Consider the following 19,922-nt stretch of genomic DNA (forward strand, 5'->3'; position numbering starts at 1 on the left):
TTAAAATATGTATGCTTTATTTTATTTTCCAACAGATTAATACCCCTTTTCACCAATGCTATGAAAAGGTTTGCTTGGTAAATGAATAGGAAGACAAATACATGCTGACCTGTTAATGTTCTCTCCGTATTTCACGGTACCAAACAGAACAACCCCAGCAAAGGCATAGCACAGCAGCAAGAGGAACATCCCTACGATGATAAAGAAGCTCTTGTACATGCTGACAACCACAGTCAGAAGGAGCATCTTTAACGTCACCTGTGGGTGAGAAAGGGCGCAGTCAGGGCAGATGGAGAAAGGAGGAGAGCAGGAGGGAGAGACAGTTCTAGCTGTGGGGAGGAGCCAGCTGGTGAATAATCTATACGCAGGTTGGCTGTGTAGCAATTCCTAAGTACATCGTTTGAATGTTGTTTCCTGTTAGATATTAAATCTAAATATTATTCAAAAACCATCTGGCATTGAGAGATCTTATTTATACTTCAAACAGTTCAGTCACTCAAGAGAAATTAATTGAATTAACAACACAAGATTCTTAGTCTTCCACTTCCTCTTCTTTTTCTACCCAGGCATCCATAAGGTCAATACATTTTTGACCTATAGCTAATATTTTTTTCAGTCAATTTAAAAAAAAATTAAAATAAATGTTTTTATTTTATACCAACCCCAGTTCCCTCTCCCTTCCCTCCTCCAACTCTCCCCTTCCCCCTACTCTACTCCCCATCCTCAGAGAGGGTGAAGCCTCCCATGGGGAGTCAACAATGTCTGTCACATCACTTGAGGCAGAACCAAGCCCCCCCTTCCATGTATCAAGGCTGAGCAAGGTATCCCTCTATAGGGAATGGGCTCCAAAAAATTTGTCACCCACAGACGTTCTAAAAAACTAAATGTAATAACGATTTAATGTCAAGTAACCACCAATGATTAAATCTAGCAATTACATGGATATATGGAATCGATATGTGAAATAATGCTAGTGACAAAAGAAGTAGTATCCCTTTACAAAAGAGAACACAGGTAGTATGTGGTGTGCATAAATACTAACAAGGAATCTAGAACAATGGAAACATTATCATCAACTATAAATTTTCTGCAATAAAGTTAATTTAAAAAACAATAAGTTAAGGCACATTAAGAATGATATTGACTTTTGGTTTCAGAGTTAACATGTTTTTTCTTCATATTTTACTCAGCAAATAGGATAAACAAAAATAACAACTGGAAATATAGTCTACGATAACTAACCTACTGATTTAATGTGATATTTAATATCATTAATCTTGACTTATGAAGTTTAGTTCTTTGTTGACCATAACAACCAGGTCAGTTGGCACCAGTGATTCAATGCTTATGCAACCTTTGAAAGGATTCTGCATGACAGACTTACATGCTTTCCACAGATGGAGAAAAATCGAAAGACGATCACACAGGCTCCCATCATGTAGGTGTATGCATTCTGGAATTTAAACAGAAGACAGGCTTTTTTTTTTACAGTTTGCACAAAAGATCTTGTTATAGTTCCATTTTTATTTTGCTTTCTGTGAAATCTAGTAAATAATTAGTTTAATAAAATGTGAAAATTCCTATAAGAAATTTATCTAAAATAAAGGTGCCGAAAAGGTCACTGCAAAAACTCATGAATAAGTATTAGATTTAAAATCAAATCTGAGATCAAACTTCGGGTTTTGTTTTGCTCAACTGAATTCTGCATTTTGAAACTCATTTCACGTAAAGCAGTGACCAGTCCTTTGGAGGACAGGGCAGGAAATGTAGGGGGTAGCCATGTAATGAGAGGAAGTTGAATGAGACAGGAAATAAAGGAATAATAAAGAGTGGTCAGATGTTGAAAAGAAGGCTTGAGGGGATTGGAGATGTAGCTTAGTTGGTAGAAGTCTTGCCTAACACATGCAAGGCCCTGGGCTCAATATCCTGTGCTACGTAAACCCAGAGTAGTAGTGATGTCTATAATCCCAACACTTGGGAAGCAGGAGCAGAAAGGTCAAATTTTTAACGTCACCCTTGACTACATATTGACTTCAAGACCAGCCTAGGCTACATGGGACCTTATTCCAACAACATCAACACTTGAAGACAGCTTTTCCTGAGATCAGTCCCCTGTTTATAAATAGATCCATTTTAGAAAAAGTACCCCTACCCCTCAGCTCAAGAGGACTGCATCAGCTTGTTCTTCAAGTGTATGCTGAGGGCCAGAGATCACTCTGTGCTTTATGATTCACAACGTTTCTTCTGAGAAACAAAGATGCCACTGGCCACAGCATAACAACAGTGACATTCAGCTGATGCCAAAGCATGAGCATTCTCCAGGAGCTGCCTTGCCAAATGACAACAGTCCCAGATGGGTCCCTGGAAGGGGGTCCACTGAGCTCCTTGGTGAGGCAAATGGACAGGAATGTGGGCACGGAGCATCGTTGGATGGAATACAGGGACTGTGCCTTCCTTCACAGCAGTCCGCTGCAAAATACCGCAAAGAATGATGGTTTTTCTCAGGGGAAGAACTAAAGCAGTCAAGCAGAATAGGGAAGCTTTTTTGGTGGCTCAGAATTTCCTCTGTGGGCGATATTTGAGATTAGGAAGCCTACCATATTCTTTCATTTAGACTGAGTAGCATTTAGTCAAAAGTTTGTCTAGATAAAGTAAACACAATCATAACATGCTTTTTCTGCCTCTTCTCTCCACATTAGTTCAGGATTTATTATAAACACCCTAAGTCCTTACATTAGAAGTCATGATAACCACAGCCCCTGGGCTAAAGACTGGATGATTTTCACATGGACCCCAAAGTCCTGAAAAGACTTAAATTTCCATTTGTTCAAACCTCGTGCTGTATTATATGCTCTGGCTCCTTCTACTTCAGCCACAACACCTCCCCTTTGTCCAATCCCTGCACCCTTTGATCCTAGCCAAGGGCATCTGAAATGTTCTATAGATGGAGTCTAGTCCTTTGGGGGAATGCCTTCCATGTCCTCTTTGATATAGACATTTCCCACTCCTCACTGTTGTCATGGGAACATGGGATTTCCTTCATCTTTCCGAGAATACCCATTTTTTTTCTGGTTTGTGAGCACATGATGAAGGTCTCTCTAGCTCTCTAGGCTATGAAGTTTATGAGAGCAGTGAATATCTTAGTTTTGTTCATTTATTTCTTCTTAATCATCCTATACTACTCTTCTCATCATTATATCCAAAGCCATTTATTATTTGAGAAGGTGTATATAAGTATCTGAGAACCTAAACAACTTCTAATGTCGAAGGCAGCCACTGGTTTAAGAAGGCCACTCAATATATTTATGAATATAGCAGATCCAAACTAGAGCAAGATCTTTCTGATAAGCAAGCGGACTCCATGAGTACTGATACTTTCTGTCAGTCCTCTAATATTAAAGAGGGTGGGAGAATGTGGGACTCTGATAACATCACCCACTGGGCCTGCAGAAGACTAATGAAAAGGTAGTACTTATAATTTATGCCTTATAGGCTGCTATAATGTTTAGAGCAGTGGTTCTTAATGTGTGGGTCCCAACCCCTTTGACAAACCTCTCTCCAAAAAAAAATTTAAACTATAACTCATAAAAGTGGCAAAATTGCTGTTATGAAGTAGCAACAAGAATAATGTTATGGTTGGTAGTCACAGCACGAGAAACTGTATTAAAGGGTCTTGGCATTAGGAACGTTGAAAACCACTGTCTTAGAGCGTACAGTGTGAGCCACCATCACATCAGTGACCATATTTTATTTTCATTGGACAACACCACTGTAGACCAGCCAAGTTTTCCCATGGCTGTAGATTTGAGGGGCTGGACCTCAGACATGGATATTGATGGGTTCAAAAAATCGGTATGAGATATTGGGAGAGAAGAGTGCCTTGAGTACATAGAGTTACATTATAAGTCTTGCTTGTATTGGGGTGGCACAGGTGCTTCTCTGTCTCAGGGTGCAAGGTCTGAGTCTTCAGATTCTAGCCCTTTAGATCTGCACACCATAGGTCTTTGAAGACCCAGGATTTGCCTATGTCGGAAGTGTAGGTGTGTGCACGTATACATATACATATTTGTGTGTGTGTGTGTGTGTGTGTGTGTGTGTGTGTGTGTGTGTGTGTATGCAATTTGTAAGCATGTCCCGGGGCTTTTATAAGCAAACCTCAGATTTAGAAATTTGATCTAATGCCCAAGAAGAGACTGGAAACAGCCCTGAAGTAGGAAAAACCAAATTATCAGCTAAAATAAAGTTCAAAGATGTGCCTACCAGCAGAGCAAAGTGAAGCACCACCCACACGACACCAAGAGATGTCACCAAGAGATCATATCTGTTTCTTCTGCTCTGCCAGAACCCAGCTGGTGACATTGCAATGATCTTCATGGTAACCTAGAGAAAGCAAGAAAGAAGGACACCAGGCTAGTTCTTAGACATGTTTAAATCAATTAGTTAGACATGTCATAATGTCATATATAATTAAGGACATAGTTAATAAGAGAGTTAGTCACAAAGATACATTTTGTAAAAAGCCAAGCAGACTACTTATCCATTCTCTATATTTGTTCCCTGGATTAATGACTAAGTGCTCATTCAGGCTATTTTTCTACCTTGAGTGAAAAACTGTATTTTGGGAAACATCAGCCAGTTTACAGAAAATGATAATTCACTTGCCTTTCAAAGAAGATTGACTGGAAAATAGATGTGACAGAGAGAAAACACTTTAGATAATAGTGGCCCCACTTGCATGTTTACATCTGTGCTGTAATCTGAATCCCTGATTAACAGTGGCTCGAGTCCTGTGCTCCAAACATGCAAACCCTGTTAGTAGGCAGGCCAATGCTCAGACACAGCAATCAGCAGGAATGTTTCAGCAGTTAGACAAATTGGAAATATAAAGTGAAATTTGTTGAAGTTAAGCAGCACAGCCAGAAAGGAGATAGATGCCCATGAAATCCACCCCTTAAAGGTTTCAAAAACGAGAACACGGAGCTGGAAGTAGACGCCATCACGGTGGGGTACTGTTTTCCTTTTCGTTGTTCTTAGCTTCCCCCAGAGCAGCAGGCTCATCACTGTACCTCTAAGACAAAGATGAAGGTGAAGACAACTGACATTGTTGCCAAAGGAACGGTCACAGGATCCTCGACGTCCCACTGCAACAGAGCACAAGTCACTGTAGCACCCACCAGGCAGACTTTTTCCTCTCTGCTCCCCATCTTAGCACACACAACAATTTTACATTTACTAAAGATCAGAGGATGCAGATATCACACCCGAGGTGTGAAACCCACTCCAAATATCTCAGAGTGAAGCAGTACCTTGACTGATAGCAACACAGACTGGGCCAGAACCAGCAACGCGATTGTCCTCTTAAAAAAGGGATGCTGGGTTATGTCATACATTTTAGCTCTAAAGCCATCGTTATCTGAAAAAGAAAAGCGTAGGTGAGGGCACTTTAGACACAGGCCGGATTTCCTTCCTTGTCTTTCATATTCTTTAATGTTCATCTTCAAACCCATTACAGCCTTCCCCTCCAGTTCTATCTATTGTGAGTGCTTTGCAGGAATGGCTGGCACTTGATATTAAAACGACAGCGCACAGTAACATCCATATTGGAAGGAGAAACGCATCATTCGATTTCTGTCGGCTTAATACATTTCCCTCATATTTCTAAAAGGCAAGCACAAATGTATTTTATTTAAAAATTCAGTTTTTTTTTATTAAGGCTTATTCAGAGAGCACTGAAGCTCAGCCTTTAGGTGGCTGATTTTAATAGCCTTATGGAGAGATCAGCAGTTTGGAGTCTGTTTCTGTATTAACTTATGCACAACCCCCTAGTGGCCTCACGATTATTATTTTAATTTAAATCCGAAGCTCTTAGGGAATCAGGAACACTAGTGCCCAACATGAATAAAATCAGAGCATCTTTGATACCGGGCCGAGGTGGGAGATGAAGAGGTTGTGCGATCTTCAGTCTGCTCTTGAGATCTTCCCATCTTCTCTGATCTACTGTCAGCAAAGCCGTCCCCTTGGAAACAAAGGAGACAGTGCAGGGAAAGGAAAGGACCAATATGGAGGAGACCTGACAGAAAGACAGTCTGCAAGAACCATGGCGGTTGGAGAAATTTGGTCAGAACTAGTAACCCACACTGAGGGGCATTCCTGATAGGGATGGGCGCATGCCAAGGACATTCAGCAGCCTCAAGCGTGTGTCATTGAAAACCTGTAACATTTGGGCTTGAGGAAGTTTCAAGAATGTTTTCTTTACAATTACATTCCCCAGGAAGGATAATAACAAACTGGGGCTGGCTTGGTTTCATAGTAGCCAATCACAGGTCGTCTGCAGTGCTGCTGCTGGACAAGACCATTTATCCTTTACACATTTTCTTAAACACTCCAATATGTGCAATTGTAAGACTATTTTTAGGAATATAAGAAGCCATAGAATTTTCCTTTTTCAGAAATGAATGCTATGATAATTTGCTAGATGGGATCAGATATCCTGTGTTATAAAGTGGAGTACTTGATAAAAATGCACATAAATTATATTGCATTGTATTATTCTACATTAGATTTTATTATACTGCATTATGGAGACATAAGTATAATTTAAGAAACTAGGACTGGGGGGAATGTCAACCCTTTCTCCATTTCCTTCTGAAGAGATAATGACTGTCCTTCCAGGGAATCTACCTTGGTTTTCAGAAATGTGAGCTTTCTGACTGTAGAAATAAACAAGAATAAATTTGTTTAGAATTTTTAAGTTGGTATAAATTGTATCCATTCTGTTTTGCTTTGTCTTTAAAACAAGTCTTATTATTACATTTATTATTTATTTCTTTGTGTGTGCACGTGCATGCACGAGTGTGCACGCAAACACACATGTATGCCACAGCACATTTAGAGGTCAGAAACATTGCAAACATCTGTTGTCTCTTTCCATCATGTGGATTGAAATTGGATCATCACTTGTTGGGAGGTGCGTTCACTAGAGTCATCTCACTTGCCCATGCTTTTTAAAAAAATATTTATTTATTTTAATTTATGTGTTTTGTCTGTATGCTGCATTTACATAACTCATGTGTGTGCATTTCCCATGAGGTGCAGAAGGTTTGAATTCCCTGAATCTGGAGTTTTACACACACACACACACACACACACACACACACACACACACACACCTTTCCAACCAACAAATCAAGTGTGTGACATCTGGTAAAATGGCTGCTGACTTCAGCCTCCCTCTTGGCATCTGTTTGGACTGACACACCACGCTCCCAAACAAGCTGTCACTTTCTGACTCTTTTAGGGCATAACTATGGTGTTGGAGGCAAACAATCCTCAGCAATTCACAGCTGTTTCAAGACTGACAGTTAATTATACAGCTTCTTCCTGATATTGAGCACTGTAGGCTGGATCACTTATTGCGGCTGGCTTGGGAGCAACCCTGAAGCCCAGGCCTCTTGTACCCAGGCCCCTGCACGGGGACCTGTGTACCATCCTGGACTGGAAGTGCCTCATCTCTCTAGCAACGGGCTGATTAGCTTCTTCTTATATTCTAGAATTCCCAGTGTCTGCTCCACCACATGTCTCAAAGGCATCTAAAAAGACACATCTTTCTCGTTCTGCCTGATATTAAACTGAACACACTGAAGGGTTAGAGTGTCTCATTTCTGAGCGTGTCAGGAAGTAAAAGAGAGGGGCTGGGTGGCATGATTGCACTGCTCTAGGAGCCATGATTCTGAGAGTTGGAGTAGTATTGGGGTCCAAAGGGGGATTTTTAAGTTGTAGTCTTTGAAAAGCTGAAATGAAGTGACATGCTCATTAGGCACACATCAAAGGTGGCAGTTGGCTGAGTCCGTGGTACCACACACGTTGAGCCTGGGGACAGTGAATGATAGAGTCTCACATGTAGCTACACAAACCAAAGAGCTCTGGCACGCAGGCATGGGAATCAGCCATCACTGAGCTCAACTGAACAGCAGGGCCTTCACAGGCAAATGCAGCTTGCTTTGCAGTTTGGAGATTTTTATCCCAGACCCTGCCGTTGTAGGAAATAGTCCGAATCTGGGACCAAGTGTTCATCCCATACGGTGGTGGCTTTCTCAGCCACACAGGGCAGCGTTCTGAGATCTGGCAGGAGCCTTTTCTGTCCAGTGAGCGCTCAAAGCTTGTATGCATTTCAATGGGATTCCTCTCGCAGGAAAACATAGCCAAGGGACACTCATAGAATGTTTTCCCTTAAACCTGTGCTCCTTAGGAAACCATTGCTGTCTTCCTATCAATGGTCCTATATCCATCATGACAGCTGTTAAGACTGAGAGTACTTCCTGAGTTCAGGAAGTATGTAAAGTTTATATAGATTTTTAAAAAAATCTTCTTTTTAGTCTGTGACTTGACCTGTACATTTTATATGGCTTCTACCTACCTTATCAAAACTCTGAGTTTTCTCACTGAGTCATGAAGAAACACACAATTTGCATCTTTGTAAGGGCAGTATGGACTGCTCTCAGAGCATCACTTCAAGGAATCACATTTTAGTAACCCACTGACTGCACCCTTCCCATCTGAGCAGGAGATGGGCTTCTCAACTGTGGGCGATTACTGTCACCATAGGGTAAATTTATTAAGAGAATGATTCTCCAGCGGTGATGTGGTTTGTAAAAGAGTTATACAGGTTAGTTACATGAGTTACATTTCAATTTAATGTGGCTCCGTGCTGTGTATGAAAAAAAAATTAGCTTAAAGCAAGAACAAAAATTAAGTCTGTGCTATTAACCCGAGAAGGCTTACCTTGTTTTCATTGAAGTTAGCAATAACTACACCAACAAAAAGTGTCAGTCCAATCATGCAACCCAGGAATACGAAAACGTGAATATAGATTCCGTGGATCTGTGTAAATTAAAGAGTTTTAAAAATTATATTAGAGAGTTTTGATATGGTAATGGTGCTATACATTTCAATTCAGTAATTTTTAATGATTTTATTGAGCTATACATTTTTTTTCTGCTCCCTCCCTTTCTCTCCCCTCCCATTCTACCCTCTCCCATGGTCCCCATGCTCCCAATTTACTCAGGCGATCTTGTCTTTTTTTTACTTTCCATGTAGATTAGATCCATGTATATCTCTCTTAGGGTCCTCATTTTTGTCTAGGTTGTTTGTGAATTTTAGGCTGGTTTTCTTTGCTTTATGTCGAATGAGTAATATGATATTTGTCTTTCTGGGTCTCGGTTACCTCACTCAATATGATGTTTTCTAGATCCATTCATTTGCCCACAAATTTCAAGATGCCATTATTTTTTTTCTGCTGTGTAGTACTCCATTGTGTATCAGAGCCAATGAGAACCACTCTGGATGTACTTAGAGAATTACATGGTCTTGCTTACCGGTCCCACACGATGAATAATGACATCCCTCACTTCTACCCAGCCTTTCAAGGACAGAACTTCAAACAATGCCAGCATGGCATTTCCCACATTGTCAAAGTTAAAATTCCGAGGATTCGCCCTGCAATTAAGAAAGAGGGACGCAAGATGAAGGTCCAGTGCACACCCAGAGGGCCGGTACCTGAGTGAAGAGTCTTTAACCTGGGGGAAGTTGGGCTTAGCAGCATTCCTTTGCTAAATTATGGCAATGTGTTTGTATGCTCTCAATATCAATCACTGATTCATGATTCCTTAAACAATTAGCCCATCATTCTTTATTTTCTTTGTGGGGAAGGGATGCCCAAATCTATGTTTTCTAATAATTTATACATTTTGCTTCTCAATTGTGAGACTGTTCCTTTTTATTACCTTGTGGGTCTTAGTTAACATATTCTCATTGTTACTAGAATACATTTTCAGAGTTTTCATTATATTTTCTTTATGAGAGGTAATTTTAAATAGTTAAAAGAACGAACCAAATTTAATAAATTTAATAAATTAAAAGATTTTAATGATTGCTACACATTTTGAGGTTGATGGATAATATAGCGCTGGGATGTTGAATGTTGTCATCCCACTGCCTCCTTCTGTATTATGTTTTCATCAGTCTTTCATATGCTACCTCATCTATCAAAATCTACCTTTCATGAAGTCAGCACTCTAGAGAGGCATTTAGTTCAATATTTTCAACCATCTTTTATGCATTCTTAACCATAGGAACAATTATGAGATGTGTCTTTACAATACATGGGGATCTAATGAGAAAGCCCAAGACTGCAGCTGACTTGGTCCTTAGAGCTTGAGACTGATTGTCAGACACATTCAGTATCAACGTAGAAGCATCACTGAGATATTCATATTTTAAAATTCTGATTTCTGTTTTTGTATGAAAGCACAAATATACCATCTTGGATTTTTGCAACTATCTTTCCCTGGGGAGGGTATCAATTGCATTTCCCATCTCTTAGAGTACACAGTGCTGGTAAAGACTACGCACACCCAAGGTTTGCTTGCATAAGATCTGAAAAAAAAATAAAATCAAGGGCGCCAACCCTCAGATCTCATGTCAGTCTTCCTTACTCATCTGTTTTCTTAATGTGAAAAGTGCTTTTGCAGCTAAATCTGCAGCAACTTAAACTGCTTTCATGTCCCACATATTTTAGAAGTTAAAAAATGCTAAAAAAATATTTTTAGGATAAATCAAGAAAAACAAGGCACACAGTTGAAAAAATATAACACATTTTGGAAAATAAAACTTTTCCAGTTTAATCATATGAGGTATTTGTTTATGCTGTGCTATCAAAATTGCCAAGTTTGAAATTTGACCTGTAACTCCAGAGGGCTTCAGTAAGTCCCAAACATAAACCATTATCGTCATTTCATATACTGCCATCATTTGAATTGTAAGGATGTTTAAAACATTTTTTATGGTTGATTTTTTTTAAAAAAATTGCAGTCTTGCCTATCCAAGTCATAAAACTAAGACTGGTTCTGAACTCGGAATTTGGTCATTCTTTTGCATCCTGAAGAACATGATCCAGGGCCCCTGAGATCATGGTAAAGCAAATGGATCCTTCTCTGAGGAAGATGGGAACCATGGAAAACGTGACCTAGCCTGCCTCTGGTCTTTCCCCCTTCTCTACTCACCTGTCCTTAGTCTTTCTTCCCCCTCCCTACCAACCTACTCTTGACTCCTTCCTATCTCCTATACACCTGTCCCCACCCCCCTCTGCATCCTTCTCCTTGCCAGTCCCTTTTTTCCCTACTCACCTGCCCTGATCCCCTCCCTTTCCTCACGTTTTTCCCACCATCTGTCCTTTAGAAACCCAGTGCGCTTTCTCCTGTGACCCTTTGGTCTGGAATGAGGCCTTTGAGCCAGGGTCTCTCCTGTGTGTCATTCTCTGCACTTGCTCCATTTGTAGGAAACAGACATGGATAATGCAGAAAACAAAAGAACCTCGACGTTGCGACCTCTTCTCTGTACTGATCACATCTCAAACTCTTGTGGCTTAGATTATTTGATCCTGAGACCCCATAAGACCTGATGTCCTTTTACTGAGAAGTATTTAGCATAGCTTAAAGTTACCTGAATAGTAAACTTTTGATAAGCTAGGGGATAGGTTAGGGGCTTGTCGATGCATTATATTAAATTATTTGTAATTTGTTTTCTATTTTCCACTTCAAGTTTTTGAGGGACAAAATCCACAACTTACAGCTGAGTAAATGCCAAGCATTCCTAGTGTAAGCACTGAGCAAGTACAATTAGTATAAAAGCAGAATACTTTGGATTTTTACCACCTGTGCATGCTACTTCCTATATTCTAGATCCATTTTTAAAATAAAGTACATGATATTCATGACATAATGTATGCTTAATCCTTTTTGCTAAGATAATTTTTACTGTCATCAATTCTGGGTGATTCAGAGGAAAATGAATGTATTTATCGGAAGAAAGTCTGTGGAGTTAGTCTTTTTCCTGAATTAGACAGTGAATATTTATATCTTAATTTCAATTATCAAAATGTTTCTCCAGACATACTCCCAGATATGTTATTTTCTTAATTACAATTTAGCTAGCATTAAATCAAAAATTTCAGTTTTTAACTCTGATTACATTAAAGAAAGAAAGTGTAAAAAGCATCAAAACTACTGCTGGCATTTGCTAGACTGGAGATTTTTGTTTCACAGTGACCCCATACTACAATCCAGGTCAACCGGGCAAAGACCCATGTAATGATGTCCAAGTGACACCCTTATATTTGCTTGTGATTGAAAAATGTTGTTAAACTTGCCCCTTCCCACAGGTAATAATGAAATATTATATTTAAACTAAAGTTGATTTTTAAAGCCACATATAGCAGGATTTATGGACAAGTTTAATGTTGAATAGCACAACCTGGGACAGGTTTGTGTGTCTCTACACATTGCCTTCCAGTGAGTTCTGGCTCCTGTCCTAACATCTTCAGAGGCTGCAAAGCTTTTGACCATGTTGTCATAGGTTAGATCCTTTTCATGGAAATGTGGTTTTCATATATGAAGCATTCACTTAGATGTCACACCTTAGCCACCTATCACCCCAAGGTCAATATGGGAACACTAGGTGTTTTAAATATCTCTGCTATAATATCTGTGTTCTAGAACCTTGTGAAATCTGTGCATTCCCAGGAACAAGGAAATCCAACATACAGCGTTTCCCTACAACTTTTTTTCTGCCTGTGACTATCCTTGGTGTTTCCCTGTGTGTATCTCCACACAGTGTGGCACACTTTCCTCTTGAGACTGTTAGCAACAAGCTAGCTTTTTCTTTTCCTCTCCTCTCCTCTCCTCTCCTCTCCTCTCCTCTCCTCTCCTCTCCTCTCCTCTCCTCCCCTCCCCTCCCCTCCCCCCCTCTCTCTGTCTCTCTCTCTCTCTCTCTCTCTCTCTCTCTCTCTTTTGGTTCTTCAACACAGGGTTTCTCTGTAGCTTTGGAGCCTATCCAGGAACTAGCTCTTGTAGACCAGACTGGCCTCGAACTCACAAAGATCCACCTGCCTCTGCCTCCCAAGTGCTGGGATTAAAGGCGTGCACCACCACTGCCCAGCCACCAAGTCAGATTTTCAATGGTGGTTATCAACTGATCAACTGGATATTTTTGTATTTCAAATTTCCTACTAATCCTCTGCATTTTGAAACAAGAATGCTCAGTTGCACCATTCCAACTATGAGTCTCAGCTCCTGCACCTAGAAACACACCAGGGCTTCCTCCGGTGGAGCCTTCCTCTCCCCTGCACAGAGCCCTTTGAAATACAGTTCCATCCAGGTGGCTCTAAGAAAGGACCATATCATCCATCAGGTAGATGAGATGGTCGGTTTTGGCAGGTGGAAAGGCAGCCTTGCCTTGAAGCCTCTCGCTGCTCTGCCAAGCTCTAATACCTAGGGTCAATTTATAAGACTTTATTTAACTTGGGTGGGGAGCACCTTGGCTTCCTCCATAGTAAGAAGTGAGGACACCATAGTACTATCCCCTAGACTCACTTATTCTCAGGATGCTCTACTTGTGTTGGATAATGGAGGGTGATAAGGTCTTTGTAAATTCTGGGGAGTCGCTGTCTTTAGAATTAAGATCAGCTTAGAGGCTTTAGCCCAAATTCCAAAACAGCAGGGGGAAAAAAATCCCATTTGATGTCTTGATATAAATAAGTCATTTATGGTATAATGAATATTCATCTCATCAAAATAAACCTTTTGTACCTCTTCAAATTTTTATTTTAATGTAAATTAGACAAGTTTCCTAAGTGAGTTTTGGTATAAGGCTTCCCCATGAATAAAATACCTCTTCTCCATGCTCAATCCTACACCCTAAATTAAGAGTCGTTGGATAAAAAAAAAAAAAGAAAAACCAATAGCAATCATATTGAATTGCTAATAAAAGAGAATTTTATATTAAAGAAGTAAGTGCCAAAACAAGATAAAAATGAGTCAGGGCTATGACTGGGTGAAATGTTAAATCCTTTGGAAAGTTTTGATGAGTAGAAAAGAAAGTCAGTTATGACAAAAACAGGGTATCTGTGGTTCACCCTTAATCTTAAAGAAAATTTAAAAGGTAATTAAAAGATCAAGGGAAGTTGATAGAACATCAAGTTTATCAATGAAACAGAATAATTCTATTCATAATCATTAATAACACAGACAAGAGAGAAGGTAATGAGCAGGTCCCACCTGTGGGGAAAATACTCTGAAAATTTATTTTCCCCCAAAAATGGATTTTAAGGAAAGAATTGGGTCTAATAAACTACACTATCAGTTATTCTTCCCTAGTGTTTCAGCGATGGAGACCCGTCAGTGTACATGGGTTTTGTAAATGAAGTAGCTTTAAAATTTAGAGTTCTCGGTAATTGTTATAAGGACATCAGGCACTCTTAAAGATATATGCTCAAAATGAGTTCAGCTTTAATGTGATTGGAAATATTGGTTTTAAAGCCTCATTAGTTTTAAAAGCTAATCCAGATGTGTGCTTTAATTCATTAGAAAATATCAGTGTTCTTTCATTAGTTTCCGAAAGAAACACGGGATACAATGTGCCACTTGGTTTTTACTGGTCTTTAAAAAGAAAAAAAATGTTATAACCCAATATTTTTCCATATATTATTTAAAATAATTCAGTATTTTAAATATAATTATTTGAGTCTCATGCCAAATTATCCCGATTTAAATCCCAAATTATATAATAAGTATAGTATTGCTAAGAATATATTTCTGATGAGCTTACCAAACACGTGGCACCCAAAATCCAGGCTTTTTCTCTCCAGGTCTTAATTTCAAGTTTAAATTCTTGGACACACTTACATTTATTCTGAAGATGCCATTGCAGTCTTCCTAAGGTAGGAGAAAGAAAGGAAGTAGGGGAATGTGGTCACAAATGAACTCCGAGAGAAGAAGGTCACACCGTTTTTTATCTTTTCATTTTTTTAAGCTAAAAATATACTGAAGTTATTTTTCTCATAATCTTATCTATTCATCTGCATCATTATTTTTAAGGATGGTATTGTAGTATGTTAGAGTTCCCACAATGCATTTGGCCCTGCTGCCCTTTCCAGTGTTGACTTTCCGAGCCCACCTTTCATCCCACAGGGCATCCTGGTATCCTAGCTAGAAGCACAGCATGTGGGGGCCAGGATGCCTGCAGGCGAATCACAGGTTTCCTACTTATTACATGCGTGACCTTCTGTTGCATGGCAGCGTCTTCCAAATGGAAACATTCCCTTGAGGAGGGAGAAGGAGTCCTATGAGACTCAGGAGATAAACAATGGAAGAACAGAAACTTGTAATGCTCTCCTACGCCCATCCCCTGCAGGAATAACTGTAGTGGAAAGAGACTGGCTATCTGAGCTGCAGGGTGAAGATTTAGCTGAGGAATTTCTCGGACTGTTGAACTGCCTGAAAGCTATGCAGAAAGTTCCAGGGTTGCAATTTTGTTGAGTATGTGCTAACCTGGGCTTTGTGGTGATGTAGTTGCTTTTGATTCATCCCTGCTTCTTATAAATAACCCTTCACCCATTCTCCTGTTAGTGATCGTGATAAAAACTACATGGCTCACCAAGTTGACACTAGTGCAATCATTACTTTGGTCTGTCATGAGTGTGTGTATATGTGTGTGTGCTATGTGTGTGTGACACTACCACTCCCACAAATTATTTAATCACTCTGTACTTGATTTCTTTATTCATACTATATAGGTAACAAAAACAATTCAGGGAATGGTACTTTGTACTTTGTAAGTGCCTCTTTTCCTCTTCCAGACCTTTCAGGCTCCTTGTTTCTCCTCAAGGAACTTTCCATCTCATCATCACTGTGCCAATCAGGACCTTGTGAATCTCCAACTTAAATTTCGGGACTTACTTTTTAGTCTCATCAACATGGAAGGGAAAGGAAGTTTAAGAGTGACTACCTGAGACTGGTGTGTGTTGGGGCCATTTGGAGTCCTGGCCTCCAGCTGTTCTTCCCTGCTAGAGATCTTTACTTTCCTTCTGATTTGAGTTACTGAAAGCTGTGTCAAAGTTGTTTACCAGCTCTGCTTCACGAGCACGTGTTGCCTTGGCCTTGAGGATCAGAGGATAAAGTTTTCACCTGTTGGCCCACCTGACTGTTGGGTATATAAGCCTCCATGGTGCTATTGAATAAGGGGCTTCTTACCAGTGACTAGAGGTCCGTGTCTCTGTCTCTCTGTCTGTGTGTCTTTGTGTGTTTCAATCTCCAGCCCCTTTCCTGAAGCTTGCGTACTGTATGGTAGCGCATTGAGCGCAGACAGGCGTTTGTGTGCTGTAGGTGTGGGCACTTTCACATAAGGAAGCCAGTTTAGTCTCCCTAATAGATACCTCTGTGTGAGTATCTATCATAGTGCTCTAGAGGAAGAAACAGATTGGGAAGGAAGAACTGACTAGACAAAGTCATTGCATCTGAGGGTCCTGATCACAAGCCTCATACTTCTGTTTTGACCTGTTCAATAACCCCTGGGTAGGCTTGGGATCTTTCTTCATTCCTCTTGGTCTGCTTGGGAGGGCCTTTCTTCTTGGCTTAGATCCTCCCTGCTTCCCAAGCCTTGCTAGTGTGGTTGTTTTCAGTGGGAAGCAGAGTTTCCCACACTGAAATAGGATGGCACATGACTTCCATTACTCATAGGCTCTATGACTGTTGGCCTTATGTTACAGTCACTTGAACATGAGACATATGTTCTGATCAGTCAGAAAGTGAAGTAATAAGGGCGGCGGTGGGACACCCCGGCCGCCTGCCCAGCTAGCTTATGCCCCGAAATAATTACACGGACTCTGTATTCTTTTAATCACTGCTTGGCCCATTCTCTTCTAGGCTAATTCTCACATATTAATTTAACCCATTTCTAATCATCTGTGTATGGCACCCCAAGGTGCGCTTACCGGGGAGATTCTAGTCTAGTCCATCCTGGGTCGGAGCTTCATCCCGGGAGCGGGGCATGGCATCTCTCTCTCAGGCGTCTGCTCCCGAGAGAGCTGTGGAGTCTCTGACCTCACTTCCTCTTCCTCCCAGTGTTCTGTCCTGTTTTCTCCTCCCACCTATCCTCTAACCAATAAAATGGGCCAGGGCAGTTCCTTTATTAGCCAATGACCTTCCTCCATCATTTCCCCTTTTTCGGTTTAAACAAAAAAAAAAGGCTTTAACTTTAACATAGCAAAATTACATATAACAAAACAGTTATCAAGTAAAAGTTACAGTAATCTTTATCATAACTAAGGAAAACTATAACTATAACTAACTATTCTTAACTCCATCAAAGACTCCAGAAAGATACAATACTACCTAAGCAAACAAGAAAAAAGCAACTTTTAAAACTCTAGAAATGACAGAGACATCTTGCTGCCTTGTCTGAAGACCTGAGTTCTTTCCCTGGAATTCACTGTGCAAGGAGAGAATTGACTTCTAAAGAGTATCCTCTGATCTCCATACCAAGCCATGGCATATGTACACCAGTTCTCTCTCTCTCTCTCTCTCTCTCTCTCTCTCTCTCTCTCTCCCTCTCTCCCCCTCCTTCTTTCTGTTCTTCCTTTCACACATGTACACACCAATACAATTACAAAAGAAAAACTAATTAATACAAAGTTTTTAAAAACATGAACTGAAATTCTGAGATTGAATTGATGAACTAATGTTCCTTTTGCCCACAGTGTGTTCTTGGCTTTGATCACCATCTTAAGGGTTCTATTGCTGTGAAGAGACACCATGACTATAGCAACTCTAATAAGGTCACATTTCCTAATAGTGTCACATGAGCCTATGAGGATCATTCCTATTCAAAACCACCACATTTCACTCCCTGGCTGCCATAAGCTTGTAGTCACAACATTATACAGAAATGCATTCAGTCCAACTGTTCTATACTCTATCTCCTGTAGACCTCACTGTTTCCAGCAAGATGACAAAAGCGTCTTCTCTGTGTTGTTCGTCTACAGAGTGCTTTCCATTTCCCCCATGAGTCAGCGGTCCTGGCTTGGGCTGGGTATGAGTACAGACTAGAACATCATGGTGCTCCGAGGCCATCATTAATACAGTGACTCACCCAGGATTCCCACAAAGCTTCAACTTGAAATGTTGTTATTATCCTTTTGGATTTTGTTCAGCATGAGTTTAAAATAACTCTTGATCCTTACATAAGCTCGTGGATAAAAACATCAGCTCTTTATTAATTCTTTCATTTGCTGATATGGTACATCATGACCTTTGTACCTGTACCATGTTCCTTATAAGGTTAATGGAAGTTGTAGAATGTCTCTCTCCCTCTATCATGTCTGAAATCCTCTTATATTAGTGTATTTATAGTATTTTGCCTGGACAAGAGTCATGTTATGCTTGATATTAACCAGAGAACTTAGAGTTTTTATCATGCTGAATCCATATTGGCCATATTTGCTAAAAATGTATAATGTCAAATTTAGTTCCTCTTTCTGCGGGAATACAGGTTATAGCAATATGGGCCCAAAGCTCTTTCTGACAGAGCTGGTATCCTGCTCTTCTCTGCCACATCAGATAAGACCCGGTGAAGGTTAGATTCACCAGATAGAAGGAACTCAAATACCTCTTTGGAGAAGAGCTGTGTAGCTTATCCAAAATGCAATAAAAATATGCCATTATATAATATTACCAGGATAGGAGGTTATTACAGCTAATTTCCAGTTATTGACACTGACTGAAGAAAGAGGGAACAATATTGCTGTGAGGTTATGAAAGATGGAATTTTTGTTGGGGACCTTGTAAGTTGTCATAAAGGGGACACATCTATGCAGTTAAAAGTGAATATGTATACAGTGATTTTTCTCATGGATAAGATGTCCAGAAAGGAAAAAATAATACAAAAAAATAAAAGTTCTCTCTCTCTCTCTCTCTCTCTCTCTCTCTCTCTCTCTCTCTCTCTGTATTTTGAGTGGGGTGAGGGAATGTCATTTGTAGGTGAGTTTTACATGACCAGAGAGGAGGATCAAGTTAAAGAGAAGTTTCAGAGACTCTTAATTGTAAAATCCTGGGAGGCCAGGTTCATTGTCAGAAGTGGAGTGGTGATTGGTGCTGGGATAGGAAGGAGGAGGAGCCTCTGAGTATTTAGAATCTCACAGACCTTCTACCAGGAAGAGACATACTACATGCTTACAACAAAAAGAAACTTGTGGGAAAAGAATTTTTAGAGTTTGTGAGGGGGTTCCTGGTAGCCACTGGTATACACATATTAAAAGGAATGGCAAAACTACTTTGGTTTTAACTTCAAGAAAGTAGAGAAGTCTTACCCTCCGGATAATGTTGGGATCATTGCACTTGGCTAGCTTTCCAGCAAAGAGCTGGACCCCAAAGCTTGCAAAAACAAGCATCAGCGTCAACAACAGAATTGATACCTGAAAGAAATTGATGAAAAAGTAAATCTCTTTGTGAAAGTTAAGTATTAGGTTTTAACAGTGATTTTTTTAAAAGGATTTTTTTAGAGCATATTGTGTGAAATCCATATTTGTTGTCATCGATACCTTCTGACTTCACCACCATGGGCCATTCATTTACCTTCTTAAAATGAGAAAAAGAGACACTAACAGTAGGTTTTAAATTTTTAAAATTAAATAATGTCTCTCATGCAAGAGAATGAAACAAGGCATTTTATATGATTTTTAAATGAATACTTTTTAATTTAAATGAACAAAAAGAAATGTTAAAAAATTCTGTTGTTATCCATTTTCCCCAAATGGAGTCATTTTCTTACTAGTTGAGCATAGATTAAAGAGATAGTGGCTTTGCCTTCTTGAGAGCAAGGGTTCTTGTGCTGGGGAGCACTCTGTGCACCCTGACTCAATCTATTAGTTGTCTTGGGCTCCCTCTGCTGGCTGCTGGTTTTGTTTCAGCAGAAAAATAAATAGGTAAAAGGTGACTTCTGTGTTCACCACAGAACTGTAGTGGATGGAAAATCTAAACAGATGTCTAAAGTCATCCAAAGCCATACAAAGTGCTCCTCATGAGAAAGACACA

General features: G+C 39.9%; 1 protein-coding gene across 4 annotated transcripts in view; it reads right to left on the reverse strand.

Annotated features, from left to right (window-relative positions):
• Window positions 1–19,922, reverse strand: part of Nalcn (sodium leak channel, non-selective) — a 255,068-nt gene that overhangs the window by 14,718 nt on the left and 220,428 nt on the right. For all 4 annotated transcript variants that reach the window (XM_041666485.1, XM_041666494.1, XM_041666477.1 and 1 more), the window contains 10 exons: window positions 19,199–19,303; window positions 14,662–14,768; window positions 9,375–9,495; window positions 8,782–8,880; window positions 5,923–6,016; window positions 5,307–5,413; window positions 5,067–5,141; window positions 4,261–4,380; window positions 1,385–1,453; window positions 110–258 (listed from right to left, as the gene is read on the reverse strand). In XM_041666485.1, the coding sequence (XP_041522419.1) occupies window positions 110–258; window positions 1,385–1,453; window positions 4,261–4,380; window positions 5,067–5,141; window positions 5,307–5,413; window positions 5,923–6,016; window positions 8,782–8,880; window positions 9,375–9,495; window positions 14,662–14,768; window positions 19,199–19,303 (1,046 nt within the window). The remainder of the gene's footprint in view (window positions 1–109; window positions 259–1,384; window positions 1,454–4,260; window positions 4,381–5,066; window positions 5,142–5,306; window positions 5,414–5,922; window positions 6,017–8,781; window positions 8,881–9,374; window positions 9,496–14,661; window positions 14,769–19,198; window positions 19,304–19,922) is intronic.

Source organism: Microtus oregoni, unplaced genomic scaffold (genome assembly GCF_018167655.1).
Source record: "Microtus oregoni isolate MIOR12 unplaced genomic scaffold, Mior012 000001F_ref0000356, whole genome shotgun sequence".
Classification (NCBI taxonomy): domain Eukaryota; kingdom Metazoa; phylum Chordata; class Mammalia; order Rodentia; family Cricetidae; genus Microtus; species Microtus oregoni.